This window comes from Poecilia latipinna, unplaced genomic scaffold (assembly GCF_001443285.1).
Source record: "Poecilia latipinna isolate Pla-1442-1.1 unplaced genomic scaffold, P_latipinna-1.0 Scaffold502, whole genome shotgun sequence".
Taxonomy (NCBI): domain Eukaryota; kingdom Metazoa; phylum Chordata; class Actinopteri; order Cyprinodontiformes; family Poeciliidae; genus Poecilia; species Poecilia latipinna.
In genome coordinates, this window is record NW_015113118.1 from 189,203 (window position 1) to 210,082 (window position 20,880).

General features: G+C 36.8%; 3 protein-coding genes across 5 annotated transcripts in view; 2 read left to right on the top strand and 1 right to left on the bottom strand.

Moving 5' to 3' along the window:
* Positions 1-627: 627 nt before the first annotated feature.
* nudt3b (nudix (nucleoside diphosphate linked moiety X)-type motif 3b) lies at positions 628-8,499 on the top strand. Its single transcript, XM_015040244.1, has 5 exons — positions 628-962; positions 2,066-2,176; positions 4,614-4,658; positions 4,785-4,869; positions 5,147-8,499. The coding sequence occupies exons 1-5, from the start codon at positions 864-866 to the stop codon at positions 5,341-5,343; spliced, it is 537 nt and encodes a 178-aa protein (XP_014895730.1). The 5' UTR covers positions 628-863; the 3' UTR covers positions 5,344-8,499.
* Positions 8,500-9,173: 674 nt separating this feature from the next.
* Positions 9,174-12,345, bottom strand: rps10 (ribosomal protein S10). The gene is made up of 6 exons (XM_015040245.1): positions 12,236-12,345; positions 11,736-11,885; positions 10,692-10,866; positions 9,804-9,881; positions 9,366-9,421; positions 9,174-9,257 (listed from the first exon to the last, which is right to left on the bottom strand). The coding sequence occupies exons 2-6, from the start codon at positions 11,883-11,885 to the stop codon at positions 9,216-9,218; spliced, it is 501 nt and encodes a 166-aa protein (XP_014895731.1). The 5' UTR covers positions 12,236-12,345; the 3' UTR covers positions 9,174-9,215.
* Positions 12,346-13,072: 727 nt separating this feature from the next.
* pacsin1b (protein kinase C and casein kinase substrate in neurons 1b) overlaps positions 13,073-20,880 on the top strand; it is a 36,942-nt gene continuing 29,134 nt past the window's right edge. For 2 of the 3 annotated variants that reach the window (XM_015040246.1, XM_015040251.1), the window contains exon 1: positions 13,073-13,131. The gene's annotated coding sequence lies outside the window, so the exon portion shown is untranslated. Of the gene's footprint in view, positions 13,132-20,105; positions 20,186-20,880 lie in introns of those variants that run through there. The other variant, XM_015040250.1, reaches the window with a different exon arrangement.

Sequence of the window (20,880 nt, forward strand, 5' to 3'; positions counted from 1 at the left end):
AATGCTACTAAATGCTGAGAAAATGTATGTAAACTTATGATTTTGAAGATATTAATCAATAAATTACATTAGTGTATATGTATTTTTTATTAAGTATTTGTAAGCTTCTGGTATCTATCTATCTATCTATCTATCTATCTATCTATCTATCATTGGACTGGAAATAATTTAGAGGAATAAACACGAAATGCTGATTTATATGTATAATGTCGTTACATCTATTCCAAATTTGTGTTTTATAAATAATTGAGTTAACCTAAAATTGTCCTTAGATTGTTGAAATTATAGATATAGATTTTTTTTTTACATGTAAAATAAATGCAATATCAGATTTAACAACCTTATGACGCTGTCCGTTACCTACAGTGCTGAAGCCGTTAGTTTCGCAATATCATTCCATTATGTAATTTTTGACAGAGTTTTACTTTAATAACACTCTGTTTTAAAATGTTTAGAATAAAATAACATGAGAGGGAAACGTAAACGGAGCTCACACAAGTGGTCTAGTCGAGTTAATTTGAGGCCAAACCACTAGTTTTCCTCACCGGCTCACTCCAGTCAGAGAGAGCGTGGTGTTGCATTTCCCCCGCTTCAGTCACTGCTACTCAAATTCTTCAACTCTCTCTAGGCAATATCCTTACGCCCGCAGAGCTGTTAAATGTTACATTACGTCGTGGGCGTAAAGGCTCCTTGTAATGGCGACCGTGCCGTAGATGTGCCTAGGTTTGTGAAAATGAAGCGGAGAAGAAGTTATTTCTTTTAAGTAAAACGCCGAGGTTCCCCGGAGGAGGACTTTGCGTCGATAACCGTCATCTTCATACGTGGTAAACAAAGCTGTACTTTTATACTTTTGTGCTCCCGAAATGATGAAGCTCAAATCCAACCAAACCCGGACGTACGACGGGGATGGCTACAAGAAGCGGGCAGCCTGTCTGTGCTTCAGGAGTGAGTCGGAGGAGGAGGTGAGCTCGGGGATGTTGCTGCTTGAAAGGCCATGCTAACACTAGCAGCAGGGGGTGTCTTCAGTATCTTGCGTATCTCTAAATCGATACATTTATTAACATGGTCACCATTTTAGTGATTACTCAGTTTAATTCCAAATTCTCTTTTTACCCTGTCTGTATGTTAAAAGTTAGTTTCTAGCCAGTACTTATGCTAGTGTTATATAAGGCTCTTTAGCTTTGGAAATGGAAACCCCATTGCATGGAGTTAGCTTAGTGCTAATGCTGGTTCTAGCATGCTAATTAGCGCTGCTGCTGCTCCGGGGAGCCAGCTGTCAGCCAGAAGCCACAGCCTCATCAAAGGAGTATTTGCTTGATTACTGTGAGCCTCATGACGCTAAAAATATGTATATTTCATTGACTGACTAAAATATTGATGTAATTTAAAAAGCCATGTTAAGTATATTATTGTGACGGCAAAATCAATTTGGGTGGTTTTTCCCACCCATGGTATGTTGTTGGAATAGCTATAGGATCGCCTTGTTGTGTTGGTCAATTTGTTTCACATGTCGATTTACTTTTGTGAGATAAACTATAGGACCTTGAGTTTAAAGCATCGGACAATGAGAAGACACAAATCCACAATTTTTGCATTGTTTTATTCTGTTGAAAGTTAACAATGGCTACCCTGTTGTTTAAACCATTTAAGAAACTCGTATGCCTTCGACACGCAAGAACAGAGGTGTCTTTGTAAGAAAAACATTACCAGGAGAGCAGACAAAATAAGACTAAATCAGTTCCTCATCCTGGTCAAAGGAAGGGCCAGACCTTGAACAACATATGCCTCATTGATTTCAGGAAATGCATCATTATCTCACACACACAAACTTTTCCCAGGAACAGTAGTTTACCTGATTGGCTCGCAGATATACATAATTAATTTCACTCCTTGCATTTCCTCTACTTACAGGTCCATCTGTGGCACCTGGCACAGAGTCACCTAAGTAATAAGAGGCTTACATTTAGCATCTTGATTGGAGGGTTTTTAGGAAGTTCTATATCTTCTGTACTGCAAAGATAAGTAAAAAGAACACAAAAAAGAAATTGTGTGGGATTCATTCCAGGTGCTCTTAGTGAGCAGCAGTCGACATCCTGATAAGTGGATTGTTCCTGGAGGGGGAATGGAGCCTGAAGAAGAGCCTAATGTTGCTGCAGCTCGAGAAGTGTGTGAAGAGGTCAGTTCAGATGGGATTTTTTTTAATCTCGTTTAATAGTCTTAGTCTTCACCTTTTCATATTTGTATTCTAACAGGTGTTATAAGTCACCCAAAATTAGAATATTTGTTACAAGTCTCTTACATTTTCTGATGAACAAATACAAAACCTGTCTTTCTTCACGTCAACTAAAGACAAAAATGTTATTCTGAGAACAGCTTTCCATTTTCAGTGTGACAAATTGGTCTGAGTCGAGTGTAGGCTCAGAAGAGTGTTGTATTACAATCATGCCTGTATTTAACACTAGGAATACGGCCTTGCTCTCAGAATCCTTTTTGTTAATGCAGTCATCCTGTTTGCACAACCAGAGAGACTGGGAGCCTGGCAACATGTAAGCAGTATCATGGCATCATGTTTCAAGGCAGTGTTGTAGTGTCATAAGGGTCACACTGAGATTAAATGCTAGCTGCACTAGCACCGTACTGTCCCAAAAATAGAAAAAAAAAAATTGAAGAAAATTTGATTAAATTTTTTTTAGAAGTTTTTAATTCTGCCTCTTAAATAACATGTTGCAGTTTTTATAATTCTTTGTAGAATTTAATGGAAATAACTAAACTAAAATTCTGCTAATATAATTTATACACTTAAATTGTGTGTCTTCCATTCATTTTCCTGGACATTTTGATTAGAATACAAGCACTGATACTGAAGTCGTAGAAGTTCTCTCATCATTTAGCTCATGCCGGGCCCCTGACATGTAAAGCCTGTTCTTTGTGTGTGATCCATCACACTGATGGATGCTGATATAATCTCTTATCCTGGCTCTCATAGTGGCTGCTGGACACTGCTTGTTGCCAGCACATTTTCATTGACTCAAAGTGTCTAGCCACTACTAAGAGTTATTTGAGCACTTAAAACAATCGCACAGAAATATATAGTCATATACTCTATTTTTTAGCCTTATTTTGGATGCTGGTGTAATTCTAATCCTTATGATCTTATTGTGATTACCCAGTGAGCGATTGCTTGTGCTTTCTGACCTGGAGTGTTGCCAGATAATGTTCAGGACCCAATCGCAGTCCAGATGTTACTCTGGCTTCATTTGTCTATTTACCCGCTCCTGGCCTGACCTTATCCTGTTGTCAGTGATACGCCCCAATCCTGCACCATTAGGATACATTGCATAACCATAATGCAGCCTCAGTACTGTCCATCCTCTTCCAAGATGATGCCCTGTAGTTTTCAGTTACACAAATGCCTGAGCTGGGAGACATTTTCCACTTCATAAAAAAACACACAGGCTGACTTTTGGCCTATTACTTAATCCCTGGCATGGTTTATGAGTTTCTTTTGATGGGTCTGTTCTTTTCCATCAAAACCAGTTGAAGACTTGAGAAGTGTAACACAGAGGCCGTGGCGCAGTTTGTGGAGTCCAACATTTATTTATAGAGTGAAACTGGAAGCTGAAGAAGCTTCAAAGATGTCAGCAAGCGGCCCGGCTCTGTATTTGAACCTCTCTAACTATTCACCTGGGACTTGAGATGTTTTACGTATTTTTTTATTTTATAGTAAGCCTGAATATTATGTTTAAGTTTTTGTGTCTGGTGAAAATAGGTTTGCTTAGTTGTAATATTGAGAGGGGAATAGAAATGTCTAACAACAAAGAATTTAATATGTCTATATTCTGACCTTTTTATACAGTCTTGTATTACTTTAGAAAGATTTCTGTCAGAGGAGCTGCTTACAGAACCGCATCAACTGAACAGGCTTGTTTTATGTTTTTGCTGCTCTTTAAACAAAGAACTAAATTGATTTGTGAGGCGGTAGAAATGTATCTGTTGGGTCATTCAGTATTATGTGATTTGTTAAACTAAAACTAAAAGATCATGTCATTCCATTTTTTAAATAAGACAGAATACTACTTTGTTGAGTTTTACAATATAACCTGCCAACCCTTTCCGCAAAAGGTTGTGATTTCCATTTCATATATTTTTACAGAAATTTGTGCAAAACCATTATTTTAAGTTTGACATCCAACTTTCAGCTGATTTCCTATTTTGACATTCCGACCTGGTGTGTGCTTCGTTGAGGCATTGCAGAAATAATAAATAATCTGAACGTGGCTTTTATTCTGCATTTGTTATTTGGAGGACTGAACACACACAATAAAGGAGTGAATCTGCAGTGTGAAAACACACAGTCTTATGTAACATAATCCACTGTAACACAAACACAAACTAGTTTCAAAATTACCATACAAATTACATCAGCACTCTAAATCCAGCTCAACAAAACACACCGAAGTTTAGATGCAATGTTTATTTTTGGTTTGTCAGGCTGCATTACTTTGAATTGTCTTGTTTATTTATTGTATTAATTTTATCATAGCAAGCCTTAATCCTCTTTTGTGGTTTAATTACCATGGTATTACTTTCTGACCTTTTCCTTCATCTCGCAGGCCGGTGTGAAGGGAACCTTGGGTCGCTTAGTCGGAGTATTTGAGGCAAGTTTCCTTCTGCTTCCTATGGATTGTGTGTTTTTTTTTTTTTTCCTCACATTTTTAAATCTCAACCAAGTGGCTTGTGTGTGACTGTAAATAAAGATCCAAATTTGTAATTTTCTCCCTCAGAACAAGGAGAGGAAACACAGAACCTACGTGTATGTTCTAATTGTAACAGAAGTACTGGAGGACTGGGAAGACTCGGTCAACATTGGTAAAGCACTTTGTTCCGTGGTCAAAACAAGAATCACACGCAGTCACATGCTTCTCTGTGGTTTTGTTGTTGTTGTTTTTCCTCTTAGAACTCAGTCTCGGTCATATTGCATTTCAAGGATGTTTAATTCCAGCCCTTGGGATTTTTTTTTATTTTTTATACAAACTGTCTGTAGTCCTGATCATTTGTCCAATTTATTTTGTATTTTGTTTTCTGTATCAATTGTTCTTTCTGGGTGAACTGTATCTACCACTCATGTTTCTTTTCCTGCCTACAGGGAGGAAAAGGGAATGGTTTAAAATAGACGATGCCATACAAGTGTTGCAGTGTCACAAGCCCGTGCAGGCCACCTACTTCGAGGCTCTCCAGGAGAGTTGCCTGACCAGTAATGGAACGCCACTGGTGACCACTATAGGCGAGGACCTCTCACCAACCTACAGCATCAATCAGAGCTCCGTCTCGGGTATCAGATAACTAGAACCACAACTCTGATTTCCCCCTGGAGCTTTTGCCACCACTTGCGCTCTTACTTGTGTCACTTCTTTCTCTTCTGTCCTCTCTACTGTTTTTTTTTTTTTCTGTTTCTTTTGTTTTTTCAGTAACATGGTTTGCCTTGCCAACTCCTTTGTGCCAGAATTGTGGCACAGACTTGATGACAAGTGTTGGGTGAATAGACTGAAACACTTTGTAAATGTAATTAAATGTAATTTTTGATCCCTGTTTTATTTTCCTCTTTTTACAGAAAATGCATGAAGTATCCCCTCATTCCCTGTCCTTATGCACCCTTAGTGTGGTGTTTAATGAATGCAAGAACTACTTTTTACTGTTGTAATGTAAAAGTGTATGCGTAGTGCTTAAGCTGAAGGCTTTCTGGTGGTCTTTTTAATGTCTTCTCCATTATTTTGGTTGTTTTCTGTGACTGAATGTGCCCATAAATGTACTCCCTCCCTCGTTGTAAGGATAGGAAATAGTGTCTGTACCTGAAACAGATTTGTGGGAAACGTCTTGCATGAGCACCATTAATGTCGCCTCGCTCACGTGAGTGACCTGATGTTGACTGTGCAACAGATTTGTGGCAAGGTCTTTGGCTTTTCTCCATGTTCTCCTAACTGTGGTTTTTATTATTTTTTTTTATATATATTTAAGCTCAGCTTTTTAGCACAGCCCCTAAGTAGTTCTTCAGTTTAGATAGACTTTCAAGTGTCAACTGTGTTTCTCTTTTATTTGGGAAGCTAGCCAAGCACTACAGGTTTCACCCTCAAGCTGAGCGTATACAGTAAACTGTACAGAGTGGAAGAATGTCAACTTATAATGTAAAAAGGATCCCTTCTTCTCCTTGATGTCTTTACCTCATTTTAATCACTTTTTTTTTTCCTATTCTAAAATTCTCTTGTGACGACAAAGTCTTCCTCCACGTACTTAGAGGGTGAAAGTAGGTTTAAAGAATTTTTTCAGAATTCAGCACATATCACTTAAGTTATTATAACCCATGTCCATATCTTACTCCTCACATTCAGTTTGGCTGAAAAACAATTGTTTACATTGCGTTTGTACCATAGCACAGATGACTTTAGTGGGCACTTTCATTACATAAATGGCTTTTTTTCTTTTGCTTTTTTTTTGTTACCCTTATTTTTGTTTGCATTTAAATTGCATCCACAGAAACACTCAGAACACCTGATTGACATTGAAAGTAATGGATCTGTAATGTTGTATTTGGCAAAGGTGCAGAACAAACAAGCCTTGTACAGTTTGAGAACTTGTTTTTACTTGTAAAATGCTTTTGGATACTTTTTTTCCCCCCCTCTCTTTTGGTTTCTCTTCTCTAACTCGTCTGGCGACTCTCTCTAGCCGAGCTGTGTCACATGACCTCGATGAGTCGTGTGGCAGCAGGCTCAATACTGTGAAACTGGAGGCGCTGTAGTAGATGGCATGCAAGAGGTTTTTATTGTAAATTGTTTATTTCTGTATAGATCAAAAGTGAAGAGTACAAATGACAAAACACCTCTTACACATCTGTGAGTGCTGTGTCATTTCAGCTATGGCTGGAAAATTGAAAACTTCTTTTGTTGGCTTTGGAGCTGTTTAGATTTTTTTTTCTGTGTTGAGGTGGCAAACAGTACATCTGAGACTAAGAACAACAAATGTGGTTGTGAGATATGAGCCTTTAACATCATTTAAAAATATAAAATCCCTTCCAATTCTTGGCTGTTAGGGTTTACCCATTTTTTTTTTTTTTTTTGGTTCAAATGTAAAACGGAGTCATTGCCATTTAAGTTTCCAAACTGCTACTTGGTTAAAAAAATTAGCAAGTCTGTAGTCTATTTTTCTGTAGAGGGTTTCATTTGTTGCAACAAAAAAAAAATTGCAAATTAGAGCCAAATCAATGTTTGTGTTTTTACATATGTGGTAAACTCATCATTAAGCTCATTTGAGGTAATTTTGCGTAGTTTAATTTCAATCATGTTTACTTTCCTATCAAATACTATGTTTAATGCCACAGTTCAACTCTTAAAGATGCAGATAAGTCTACATCTAATCTATAATTATGGCTAAGAAATAATAGCATTGAGTGAAATCTGTTGTGAAACCCCTTACAGAAAATTGCATTGAGAACTGAAGCTTCATGAAAAATGTCACAACATGGAGCAGCATGTTCAGTGCTGATGATAGAAATGTGTTCCTACTTGAACCGGGTCGGGCTCCTCCTGCCTGAGACTTTGAGCAGGTTTTATTGTTGTGCATTTGCAGGGTGTGGTGGCTAAAGTCTTGCTTTATGATTCTGTACCTGGCAGTAGATTTGTCTATTTGACCATTTATGTAAATGTGCTATTATCTTAAAAGAAAAGTCAGTAATTAGCTGGGATTGAATTTGTTTGGTTCAGTTTTAATGATGGGTACTGTCAAAATGAATGTGAGGAGGATTTCCCTAAGTAACGGCTAACAATGTAATTAATGACCTCTTGTTTCTAACCATCACCTAACTCGGTTGTCTGTGATGAGCTAATGCCTTGTATATAGGTAGAACAACCTTAAAACCAGAGGAAGCACTCTGGCTGTGGTTAATTAGAATTACTGTTCCTTAGTTGGAAAATTTCAGACTGTTCTGATCAGAGCTAATTAAGTCTTTAAATACAGAACATTGGCAATTATGGCATAAATTTTCCACTAACTTTTCATGGGCTCTATTTTATGCTGAAGCAAAATAAGAGCATATTTGTTACACAACTGAATCTTGAAGTAACATCACTTCCTTTCAAAGTTTGAAGCTTGTTTGCTATGCCAGTGAAATGGCTCCATCTTGTGGCCATGGCAGAAGTTTTACAAGCACATCTCAGCAGCTGAGGCTTGTAAACATTCAGTTTCCTTTATCAACTGAATGACTGCAAAAATGTTTGTTAAATTAGGAAAACAAAAACCCCTAAAATACTTGCAACTGAATTACAAACGTGTTCACTTCTAGCTACAGAGTTCGGCCTGGAAGTTACATACTTGTAAACATTTTGTGTTTTTGTGTCACTGGAATATTGTTTTCCTCTTTTGTCATTTGGGACTGTGGAATAAAACCAGAGCAAGACTGAAGATTGTAATATAAATGTGCCAACAAATAAACACCAGTATTTCAACTTCTGTGAAGCGTCTCTGTTCATCTCAATAAATATTTCCACTTCAGTTTAAACATACAGTAGAATATTGTAGAACCCACATTGAAAGATTAAAATCTACTTTTATAGTATGTAGAATAATTAAAAATATTCATCTTAAACAGGAAAAAAAGCAAATCAGGTTTAAGGTGAAAAACGTTCCAACCCTATTGAACCCTTTTGTGTATTTGTCTAACAGGCACATCATTGAACACAGCTAAAATACAAACATTTCTAAAGGCTTCAACTTATGTACAGACGCAGGTATCCATCTTCCGATTTAAAGTTAAAACTTTTCTGCACTGACATTTAAAAAGGCAGACTGGTTCTGGTGGAAAAGGCAAAATATTGGCTTTAAAAGCACTTTTGGTGAATAATAAATTTAACAAGTTTGCTCCTTTGGGCCTTCTGTATTCTGGATAAGTGATCATTTTGAGATATAGCTGAACTTTTTAACCGAAGCCTGTAATTCTATTCAGAAAACTCTGACTTGTGCCATTCAATCTGGAGGCTCAGGATGTAAGTGAATCAAGAAAAATCTGTTACAGTTAATCAGTTTATTTAAATATTTATCAATTCTGCTTGAGCGATGTCACCAGACATTAGGTCAGGAAATTAAATTAGTTTTACTTGGTCATAATGTACTAATGAAAACAGACATAACTTGGATTTTGATTCTTTATTTGTAATAAACAGTAAAATTTACTGAGGCTGCTGTCCTCTGCCGCGTCCAAAGCCACCTCTCTGTAACAGAGAAGTCCAGTCAGTTGAAACAGAATCAATTTACTGCAGCCACAATGTTTCAGCAGGGACTGTTAAAAGTTCTGAACAATAAAACCTGAAAGTACTTACAAACTGGAACTCTGTAGCAGCTCCAGCGCCAGCCTCTGCCTTCTTGTCAGCACCAGCTGAGGAGAAACAGGTAGAAATTAAATCTATATATTCAAAAGCTTCCCACAGCTAACATCATTCCATTTGTCCTTTTGTTACTTTAACACATATTTGACAAACTGGAGAAATGTGCATTGCAACACTATTTCATAATCTTAGAGAAAATTACTTCCATTTAATATATTGCAGTTACTGAAAGTGAACTGAAACATAAACGTTGGATATTTTTTTATTTTAAAACAAAGTCTGAGTGCTGTATTTTTTATTTTTTTTTTTTAAAGATAATGGTTGAATTACAAACATCCCATCCGGAATAACTGGCTAAAAAGACTAAATTTCACACCAAACACATCACGCCCAGCTATCAACACTAAAATGTTCAGCCAGTGGTATACATACGGGGTGCAGCAGATCGCCTGTATGTGTCTCTGTCAGCCTCGCCACGGTTGAGGCGGGCGGGTCTCTCTCCCTCCATACCTGCACAAAGAAAAAAAAAAACACAGAAGAAGAATGTTTACATCCAAATCTACTAAAAGACTTGGACGCAATCACTAATAAGTCAGCATGGACACAATTTGGCCTTTGGTATTTACAGTTGACTGCTGAAGATTTTTAAGTATGTTACTGAGGTGTTTAAGAGCTAAAAAAAAAAAAAGTACAGTGTTTTATAATGAGATCACAATGATTTTTGTGTGAAAATGGTTGGTTTGTTCCACCCCAACAACATAGTTGCTCAGAGTTGGAAATGGTTGTTGAGGAAAATAAATATTTTCTATTTCCTCAAATTTTGGATTTAAAATGTATCAAATATTAGTAAACATGATTTACAATGTAGATGCCTGAAGTTACTTTCTACAGATAAGTCCCTGCTTAGCAAATTTTAAACTATGACAGTTTTCTGTTTACAACATAATTATAAAAAGTTAAGTACTCCCAATTATACTTAATCACCTCAAAATCTAAGTATCTGAACTTTGACACACCTGCATTATGCTGCAGTGTGTTAAGCAATCTCAAACATTTTGATAAGCATAAATCACATTATCACCATTGTTTCACATTTCTGCAGGTAAGCACCACCAATACAATTTAAAGTAAAGTTAGGTCATTAACAGTCAAACAAAATAACTGTCTGATGTCACTCAATTCTTCCTTGAGTCCAGTACTTTATCAGTGGTTTATCGATTTGTGAAGGATTTTGTTTTTTGATATATACATCACCAAAACATGTGAAAGTTCAATCATCAGTTTCCCAGCCTGCACTTAGCAGTGGCTTTAGTATCTCACCCTTGGGCCTGGGCCTGGCGGTCTCAGGGCGGGTCTGGCGGCGCAGGGTGGCGGGGACGATCTCAGGGGGAAGGTGGAGGAAGTCTCTCAGGTACTGGATTCCCTCATTGGTGAGATACCAGTAAAAATGGCGCCAGGCAAATTGCTCCTTGACGTAGCCACAGGATTTCAGCGACTGAGAAAATAAACACAAGTGAAAAGATTAAATCTACTTGATGCAATATTAAATTGCCTTTTATACTACAAAGAAGTTTGACATCTGATCTCAGGATTCACCATCACCAAAGCTGCTGAGTTCAGTTCTAAAGGGGAACTGAACTAAACTCTTCCCGTCCAGAACGAACTTCTCGGATCAATTAATATGAACCTAGCAGCCTTACAAATCTCTTCATTTTAGTCTCATCCAGGCTTGTAATAATGTAGAATACTGTGGACATTTACAACACACTTTGCACATTGATTTCATTTCTCTTGCTTCTATAAATCTTTCAGATGTTGACTCCATTGCATCTGCACAGGTTTTTGTAATTGTTGAAACTTTTTTGAAATCCTTTATATAAACTATACGTAAAAGCTTTTTAAGTCATATCAGCTGATAAAGTTTGCATTCTGTAATTTTACCGTGAATTTTGATTTAGGAAAACTTATATGAACAAAAAACAAATCTGAAAAAGCTGTGGTTTTCGTTTATAACCAACAGTTATACTCAAACATTGCATGGCAGCTTTTTCCTCATATGCTGTAATAATCATAACAAAATGACACTGTTCTGATAGTTTCTAAATATTATTTCATAAGCTAAGACATGAACTTGCTGCTATCTCTTAATCCAGACTTTTGGAGCCACTGAACTACACAGGAAATGCCAGCTTCCATGAGACAAGATGTCCATTTCTACAAAAACAGGTATTCTCCTGGTATACAAACTTATTACAGATTTTTAAGCAACATCCTTGAGATCTGAGGTAGCTAAAGATGGATTAGCATCGAAAACACACCCAGGTATTCCGGAGAAGTGTTAAAACTTGTGTTCAGCCGTCTCACCTGCATTGCCTTCATAACATGAAGGTTGGGGACATTCTTGTCAGCAAGCTCGGGATGCTTGGCCAGGTGGACGTCTTTCTTGGCCACCATGACTCCCTCTTTAAAGAGGAGCTCGTAGATAGCAATGCGGTTCTTCTTGGGCATAAGCATCTGTGCAAAGTGAGAAGACAGGTTTCGCTTTCCTCATGTTTTAAAAAACACAATAAGCTATCGTTTGCTTCAGATATTCACATCAATAGCAGGACATATATAACACACTTTACAGTTTAAAACAGACGCCCGCATTTAGGGGCAAACATGGCAGCCGGCCGTGATAACCAAAGCCGGGAATACTTCCTCACTCCAATACTAAATATCTACAATTATTGGGTATTTAGGACTAAAATATGTCAGCCATTTTTATTACAATAATAACAGAAAACAAACGCCAAAGAGTATTTTCCTCTAGAACCTGAGATGTTAAAGATTTATTTAGATTTTGACACCATGTCTAGCTTTACCTTTCCACTAGAGAAGGGACCGGAGCCGGAAGGAACGACTGTCCTTGATCAGGAAGGTATATGCTCCCAGCGCGAACCTGCTCGAATATGCTGCCCCCTGCTGGTGTGGTGGTGTACCACCAAGAAATTGTAAAAGTCTGTGCCTTCAATTGGAAACTATACGTCCGTAAATATTAACATCTTCTCTGTTAATATTTTTTTTAACAGTTTAATTAGCACTGTTTCCAGTTTGTGGTGTTCCAGTTTAAGATGCCAATTGTTTCTTATTGCTAAACGAAATGAACAACAGCAAATCGGATTATTTGCAAGTTTAATTGTTTTACAACTGAAGTAAGCAATAAAATGCTGAATTTGAAACACGTTTTGTATCGTTTCGTATTTTTTCTCAATAGACAAAAGAGAAAATAATGCAGAGTATAACTGATTTTTACAAGATAAAAAACGTTATTGTTTACTTTGATATACTATGCATGCATAAAACAATCACTCGTATACGCAATGTAAAAGTTTTTGTCACGTTTCAGATCATCAAAGATATTTTAACATAAGACAACAATAATCTACGTTTCAGCTGATAAGTTCATTTGTAATTTCTACATACTTGTTAATTAATGGTATAAAATATATATGTTTGATGACATATTTATGTCGGTTATAACTATAAATTGTGGTGTGTGGAAATATTGTTGCACAAATGATTAAAGATCTGCTCTAAATATATGCATGGTACGCCAGTGGAACCTTTATTTTGAAAGAGCTTCCCGGATGTAGTTGCTGATCATTTAGTCTAGCTTTATTCCAACTCTCTCATCAGCAGAACATTTCCAAAACGGAGGCAGTCCCTGCTGCTGCAGAGCGCTATGGTGACATATTAAAAAAACTGTAAACTTATCCAGGTAAGAAATATGCATATATATTTTTTGGATATTTTTGCAGGGTTGAAGTGTGAACAGTCGGCTACGGCTTGTGTCATTTATAGCTGCATTGCATCTACTGTTGTTGATAGGAGCCTCTGGTGATATGATACCCTCTTTACTCTATGACAGAAGTCCCTAAACTCAGTGTGATATGTGAATGTAACCTGAAACACTGCCAGTCTACACCTTGCCTCATTATATAAATGTTGCATTAAAACTCATCCAGTTTGTCTGGGGGTGAAAAAAAAAATCTATCGGTTACACAAATTTATAGCAGTTTTGGTGCAGAACTCGCAGTGGGTTCTGGATTTATCAGTGCAGGCTGCAGTAGCGTGGGCCTTTTAAAGTAAAAAGAAAAAGCTTGTCTCAGGGGAGAGCTGCGTTTCCTCTGATTTATTCTAGAGAGCAGCTGGTGCTGGATCAGGTCAGAGCTGCTGACCTCCGTCTCAATGCAGACTCCCCTCCCTGATAAGCGAGCTCTGTCCACGGTTCTGAACTCAAACCAGCTAACAAACTGAAAGTACAAACATCAGCTTGATGCTGTAGCAATGCAGGCCTCTTTCTGTTAGATTGATCAGTAAGCATACTGGTTCAGAAAGGCAAAATAATGAAGAAGAGTTGCTGAATTTCTCCAAATATAAAACAAAAAACAGAAAATGAAAAACAAAGCTGCAAATAAAGTAGTCTGAATTAAAAAAAAAAGTGATGTAAAATTAAGTTGAATTTGATCTGCTTGTCTTTATTTTTCTTGTCAGACTTTTGTTTTTGTCAATCCGGATCTATGTCTTGTGACAATGTTTTATCTCAGGGGAATATCATGGTTTATGCTTTGTAAGTAACTCTTTGCATACAGATTTAATGAAAAATTTCTTTGCATATACAGATTTCATAAAAAAAATAAAATGAAGAAAAAAGGGATAATTATTCTACAAGTAATTCACAAAAGAACCTCCTGACTTCTGACATAGGAAGTGTAGGCGCCGCTGTCTTTCATGGAATGGACTGAGCAGTGGGTTGGACTGAGAGGTTAAAATAAATACTTCTATAAATAGTAACACATGCGCAACAGGGCGGTTATGATGATGCTACCTGGGTTGGGCTCCAGCACCTCATGATCAAAGGTCGGAAAGGTACTGGCTCATAATCCTGGTTCAGTGCTCAGTCAGGCCACATTTCCCCTCTGAGCTGATTGAATTAAAAATTGTTTACCTTAAACATGCCTGAGGAGCAGGTGTAATTCCAAAATGGCTCCTTCAGAGTCATTGTGCTGAGTCAAGCTGAGTGTTTTTGACTGATACAGTATTATCTTCCTGCTTTTAGATATGAGGGTTTGAATCTGTTTCATCATCACTGGTTGTTCTGACTTTAAAGAAATTTTACAGATGATAAAATAACTGATAATTCTTCAAACATTTGTCAAGCTTAACTATGAATCTGTTCTGGAGATGAAGGTTTTTCTCGTGACAATGTCTATCCAAGGACTTACTTACTGAATCTCGCTAACAATGCTAAAAATATTATAAATAATTTACTCTATTTGGATTTGCTGCCATCTGTTCTAGAGTTCTTTTATTGTGAAAAAAGTGTTTAAACTCATTTCTAAACTCATTAAACTCTGATGAGAAAGTGAGCTATTTTTATTGAGTGCTTCTAGAGGAATATCTGAGGTTTTATGTGTTTTATTCAAGGGTGCATTCCTCAATGGGTTTAATTTTCTCTTTACTTGTGAGTGATTTTACATGAGTGCCGGTAAGTGGATTAATCCACTTGAAAAATTAGTGACACTCATCTGATTTGCAGCTTTCAGTTCCACTCCTTATTTTGGATGATAGATGAAGTGTCACTGCTAATGGGATTCATTAGAACAAATCTTAACTTGTCTTTCAGCTCCATCCTTCTCACTGTATAACTAATTGTGGGCACGCTGGTCCCACTGGGTTTAGACAACAGTTTGCAAGCTGTTTCATTCGTATTTACAAGCTTGGCACATCACATCTGGTGCTTTTTGTTTCCATCCATTGTTAGACGACTGAAAGGATTCAGCTCAGATAGCTTACTCTTTTTTTTTCACCCATATTATTCACACATTCATACATTAAAGGTTTTTCCATCTCTGCCTGGCTTTGAATCAATATAATTTCCATTCTGTCTGATTCTGAGAATCACCATAACATTAACATATAATGCTGTAGGACAGATGAGCGAGTTTGGTATGTGTTTTACAACCTGCCTTGTGTTATTTATTGACTAACAAGATAATTTACATTTAAATTTGAACTTTTCCAGCAGCTCACACTGAGCGGTTAGGGCTTGGTGTGCAGGGCCCTGACTTTGCCTCAAATTGTAACGTGATTGGAGCTCGAGATAAGATCGGCATGATGGGAAACCGAGAGGCTGCTTTTTCTTGAAAGTCTGCATTCTTTATCAAATCCATATTAAAAGTTGTTTTTGTCAGCTTAGCTGACTGTAATTTTTAGTATCATGACAATGCATATATTGAGCCAGGCCAGAAGCCCAGCACAACACAGGCTGAACATATAATATACCCAGCTTAATGTTTTAGCTTAAATTGTCAGTAAGAAGCACCACCTCTAATATAAATGTTTCTTTCATTTTATAATTACAAATTAATTATAAATTATGAAATGTTAATTAATTACAAATAATTATAATGAAAAATATTTGTATAATTCAAACTATGATATATAACACAAGCAGCTACTTTGTATTTGTTTCTCTTTAACTCTGTGTGGCAGATCAATGTTACTGGTACCAAATTAAAAAAAAAAGTCCTTTTAACAGGCAAAATCCTCCATTGTACTGTTTCTATTGTTCAAAGTCTTTTCAATAGGATGTTAGAGAAAGTGCTTGGGTTTTCAACAGCTCTACAAAACATTAAGTTCAGCAGCTGTCCCTTCCCCACCTGTTGCTGCTCAGTTGGTTGGAGACTCCTTCTGCAATTTTCCCATGCTTACTAGAAGAATACAGTCAAGCAGAAAGATAATGATTGTTGGTGAATTACAGGCATTTTTACTGAAATAACAGATTTTTATATTTAAAAAAACAGCAACAATCAGTATTTTGGCATAGGACTCCTCTAAGAAAACATAAATTGTATTAATGATATTGATCATCAGTCGTGTCACTCAAAAATATATACAGCTCACACATTACAACTGTAGTTCTACAGTCTAAGTGCATCAATAAGGAGAAGCAGCAGTGGTCTCAGGTGTATGTTTGTTGGAGATGATACATTACAGAGACCATCTCACTGTTAAAGAGGAACAGGAAGAGGCTCTTAGAGGTTACTGGCCACTGATTGTCTTTGCTCTCCTGGGGACCCTGTACATCAGTTTTATAGGGTCAGTGAAAAAGCTCACAGCCAAACATTGGATCAAAGAGAACCCCATGTTGTTATAGTGACTGTGTTTTTCAAATAGTGGGCTTTAATTTTTAATGTATGTGTTTGTGGGGTTTACAGTCGCAAACATTTTCACTCTGTATTAATACTCGTTCTTGCAGTAGACCTTAAAAAAACAATCTTAGTCATATTTTTGCTTCAAATAATACTTTGAGATGAATGTTTCATCCCAGTAATAACCACAATCATAAGCTTTGCAGTGATGTTGTAAAACAAGAAATTAATTTTCAAATTCATTTGCATTAAGCTGTCTTCTTAAATGAAGTAAAGTTTCTATTCTATGAATGACAGTGACTCTTTTTACACTTTTTACTCTTAACCACTTGATACCTTTTAGACATTATTTATTGCACACCAGTGTTATATATGAAAATACCAAGGATTTCAAGTAGATTCACCAACTTTTCATCTATGATCTGCCAACAAAATCTAGCTACAGAACAGAAGTATGGCAGGATATTGTCGATGATTTGAACCAGTGACGCTGCAGAGACTAATGGGATTTAATAATCATGGCTTTTTTCTGCAGCACATCGATGTGCTGCTAAGCCACCTCTATTCCTCTGTTTGATGTGTGTGAAATATGGCTTCACAAGGAGCCTGTTTGGATGACAGTCAGGTGAAAAATATGCATAAAATGTTTTTTTGTCAGACGTCTAAGTGTTTGTATATCTTGCTTTTGTATATCAGTATTAAACACGGATGGAAATGATGCTTAGAGCCTTTTGGGAACATTATGAGTCATTCTTGTCACTTTTCTGATTGCCAGCAACCTGTGTAGTTTGCAATCACTTTACTACATCACGATGCTCTTTTCTCTATGATGATCTTTTAGCCCGAAGAGTTTTCATTCATGAGAACAACAACAGAGGCTTTAATGTGTGTGTGTGTGTGTGTGTGTGTGTGTGTGTGTGTGTGTGGGAGTGTTTACCTCTCAGGGCTTTTAGCAGCTGCACTGTCTCTGATGAGTCACTTCCATTTTGGCCCACTCAGAGTTGTGCTCAGCTAATGCTGGGTTCATTCAGGGCCCAGAGTGTGCACACACTTAGACTCCAGCAGCTAAATAACAGGCTTCAATAAATTCCCTCACCACTCTGCCACCACTCATTGATTACAAACAAACATGGATGCAAAGCAGCGCCATGAGTATGTATTGATTCAATTCTTCAGACTATAATTTAAGAAATAGGCTTTGCTGCACTCACTGAATTATATTCACAACCACAAGTTTCCACATCTTATGTACAGTGTGGGTTTTGTAAATGCATTCCTTAAGTGCATTTAATTACTATCCAATACCAGTTGATATCATAGTAGTGTAATGCAAATATCATTTAAATTTCCTAGTCCCAGTCTGAAGAAAAGAAAAAAACAAACCCTTCTAAAACTTTTATCTGATCAAACATTTTTGGGTTCTCTCTGTTCATTATAGGTTTTGGTAAAACATCGACTGTCAGACACTGGATAACTTTTTTCCTCCCAAACAGCCAGACAGAATTTACAGAAAAAACAGCTTAGGTAATCCTCACTTTACAATCTCTCCCATGCCAGAAGTCTTCCCCCTGAAACAGTGCGAGGTGGGAACCAAAAACCACAAGGTGTTTCACTAATAATAACAACCCTTACCTAAACTATACTTGAAGTCCTAAAAAATAATTCACAAAGAGAATACTTGTAGTTAAGCATAAGAATACAGCTGCAAAAATTAAAAGTAAGCAAAATATTGACAGTATAAATTAATGAAAGTTACAATAAGAAGAGATAAAAGGTGTATCCAAAATATTTTTGCTAGCCTTGCTTTTATGATCAATCAGTAATTACTTCTATAAGGAGTAGAGGTGATTTAATCAAATGTATCTGAGAGTAAAACAGGGTTTTAGTAATATTTTTAAAAGAATGAAAAAAGCTGTCTTTAGCAGCAGATATTATTAATTAGGGCACTTAGCATGGCTAGCATGCTAAAACCAGCTAAAATACGCTACAGTGTACATCCTTACCTTATGTCCAGCATTTCTAAACTTAGCAAACTTTTCATAACCGAGAGAGAGAGAGAAACTTATTTACTCTCACTCTCAGCCTCAATGTCTTGAAAAATAGGTTTTCTTTTTGAAAAGCTACTTACGTTATTGTGGTTCCACTGACTTAATTTAAAACACTCCACTGACATTGAACACAGTGAAATTTAACTCTCACGGTTACTGTGTCCACATCAAAGAGTATTATAGCGCATTGGTGCAAAACTGATAGGAAACATGACAAATGTTTGAATTTCCAACCGGCTTGTTAATAATCAGCTCTGATCAAGCTGGAAATTGACAGAATTTGTGCAACAGTCTTTTTTTCTTTTCTTTTTTTTTAGAATTCACTCTACTTATTATTTTATTTGTTGCACCAGTGATGTAACTTTGTAGCTCGATTCACTAAATGTCAAATCAGAATTTATACTTTATGGCATTATGTTTTTATGATTGGTGAGTTACCAACATTAGTGCAACATAATGACGTTTGATTTGATTATTCAGATATGAGACCTAAGATCAACCTCACTTAGAAAAACAACTGCAAAGTTCCAGCACAATGTAGTCACCTTGGAGTTACTGTTATTCAGGCATCTAAATTCTCTCCTTAAATTAGGTTTAACAATGTTTTGACCAGCTCTAGTCTGTATACAACTAAATTGCTTCACCAAAACAATAAAAAGGATCTTATAATAAAAAGAAAATCACAGCAGAAAGAAAAACAAACAGAATTTTGAGATTGCTTTTCAGAGTAGGGGAGACCTGCAGCGTTGGTCGTTGGCTGTAAATTACTTCCTGAGGTAATAGGATATAACAGTGGGGTCAAACGGTGTGAGCCCTGTAGGGAGAAACATGATTAGATGATACACAGATGGCTCATACTGGGAAGGAGATTGTCTGTCTGTGAGTGTACACAGAATTTTTTGTGGGTTTTGTTATCACATAAAGTGGTTGAGGGAACCATCTTGATCAGTGACTCAGCATGTGGTTATTGACTTTTTGTGCGGCCATCATTGTAATTGATGTAATTTATTTTGCTGTTATTAAATTAAGCTGTTGCCTAAATATTTTGCAGGAAGATATTTAAACATGTATTTTTAATGAATTTCTAAAGAAATAATGAAAAAAAGAAAGGTTCACCTCAAACTTTCAAATTTCCACATCACAAACTCGTATTGATCTTTTGAAAGAAGCAAGTCTAACTGATACCCTGATGCTGACTCTGTGTGTATTCCACAGAATGGGCTTTATCTGACCACCCATGTGGATATCTCCTTTGTCTGCCCTTCCTGTACATCTTAATCTCTGTCATAAACACAACTTTCTGAATCATCTCTGCGTGATGATGAGGTTTATTTTTTTAAGAATGACTGCATGTGTCCAAAGTCTCCACCTTTACACAGGAAGCTAATTATTGACGGGCTGATGTGCCATCTAAAGGGAATGTCAAAGTTCTTTCTTTGCTTAGTGGGAGTATATAAAAGGCAGGTGAGACTGCTCGATGTGTCGGGTTTCTACGTGAGCAAAGACGTGAAGTTGTCAGTTTTCTTTGGCCGTCACATTATCAAGGACTTTGCAGAAACAACATCCAAGGGTCAGTAACTTCTCTGATCTGTTTTGATATATTTATATATTAATATAGACAAGGGATTTTTAAATAATCATTTAATGATTCAGGTTAAAATCAATAATTTTTTAACAGACCTTCATTTCTGCTTATGCAATTCAATGTAGTGCAGCTCTTCACTCTGAATAAATTCTGCACTTTTGTAACAGTGATAAAGAAAATTAAAAGCTTAGGTTTTACAGGTTTTCAGTCCGTCCTGAAATGACAAAGGGTGACAGAATAAGTCAGAAAAAGATACAAAAATTATTTTCTGTAAACGTGAATTAGCTTATTGTGAGTAAAGTAAACACTTTGTGTATTACCAGGTGTCATTCTTCGAAGACACAATCGGTTTTTATAGACCTCAATAAAGGGGCTTAGCAGACAATTACTCTACAGATGCAGAATTTAAAAAGTTGGAGGCCATGTCCTTTTGTTTTGGAAAAATATTTTGAGTCAGATGGTTGAATATCATTGAGTGTTCAAACACAAGAGTGATCCCAAACACACATTAAAGCTAGATCAGAATACATAAAGCAGAAAAGCATTAGGCTTTTGGAAACGCCTTCCCTAAGCTGCTCTGAAAATATAAAGAGTCATGCTGCAGGGTTTCCCCCAGAAAACTTGCTAAGCCCGGTGGTCGGGGCGTTGAGGCGGTCCACCGGCGGTCCACTGTGTTTTGT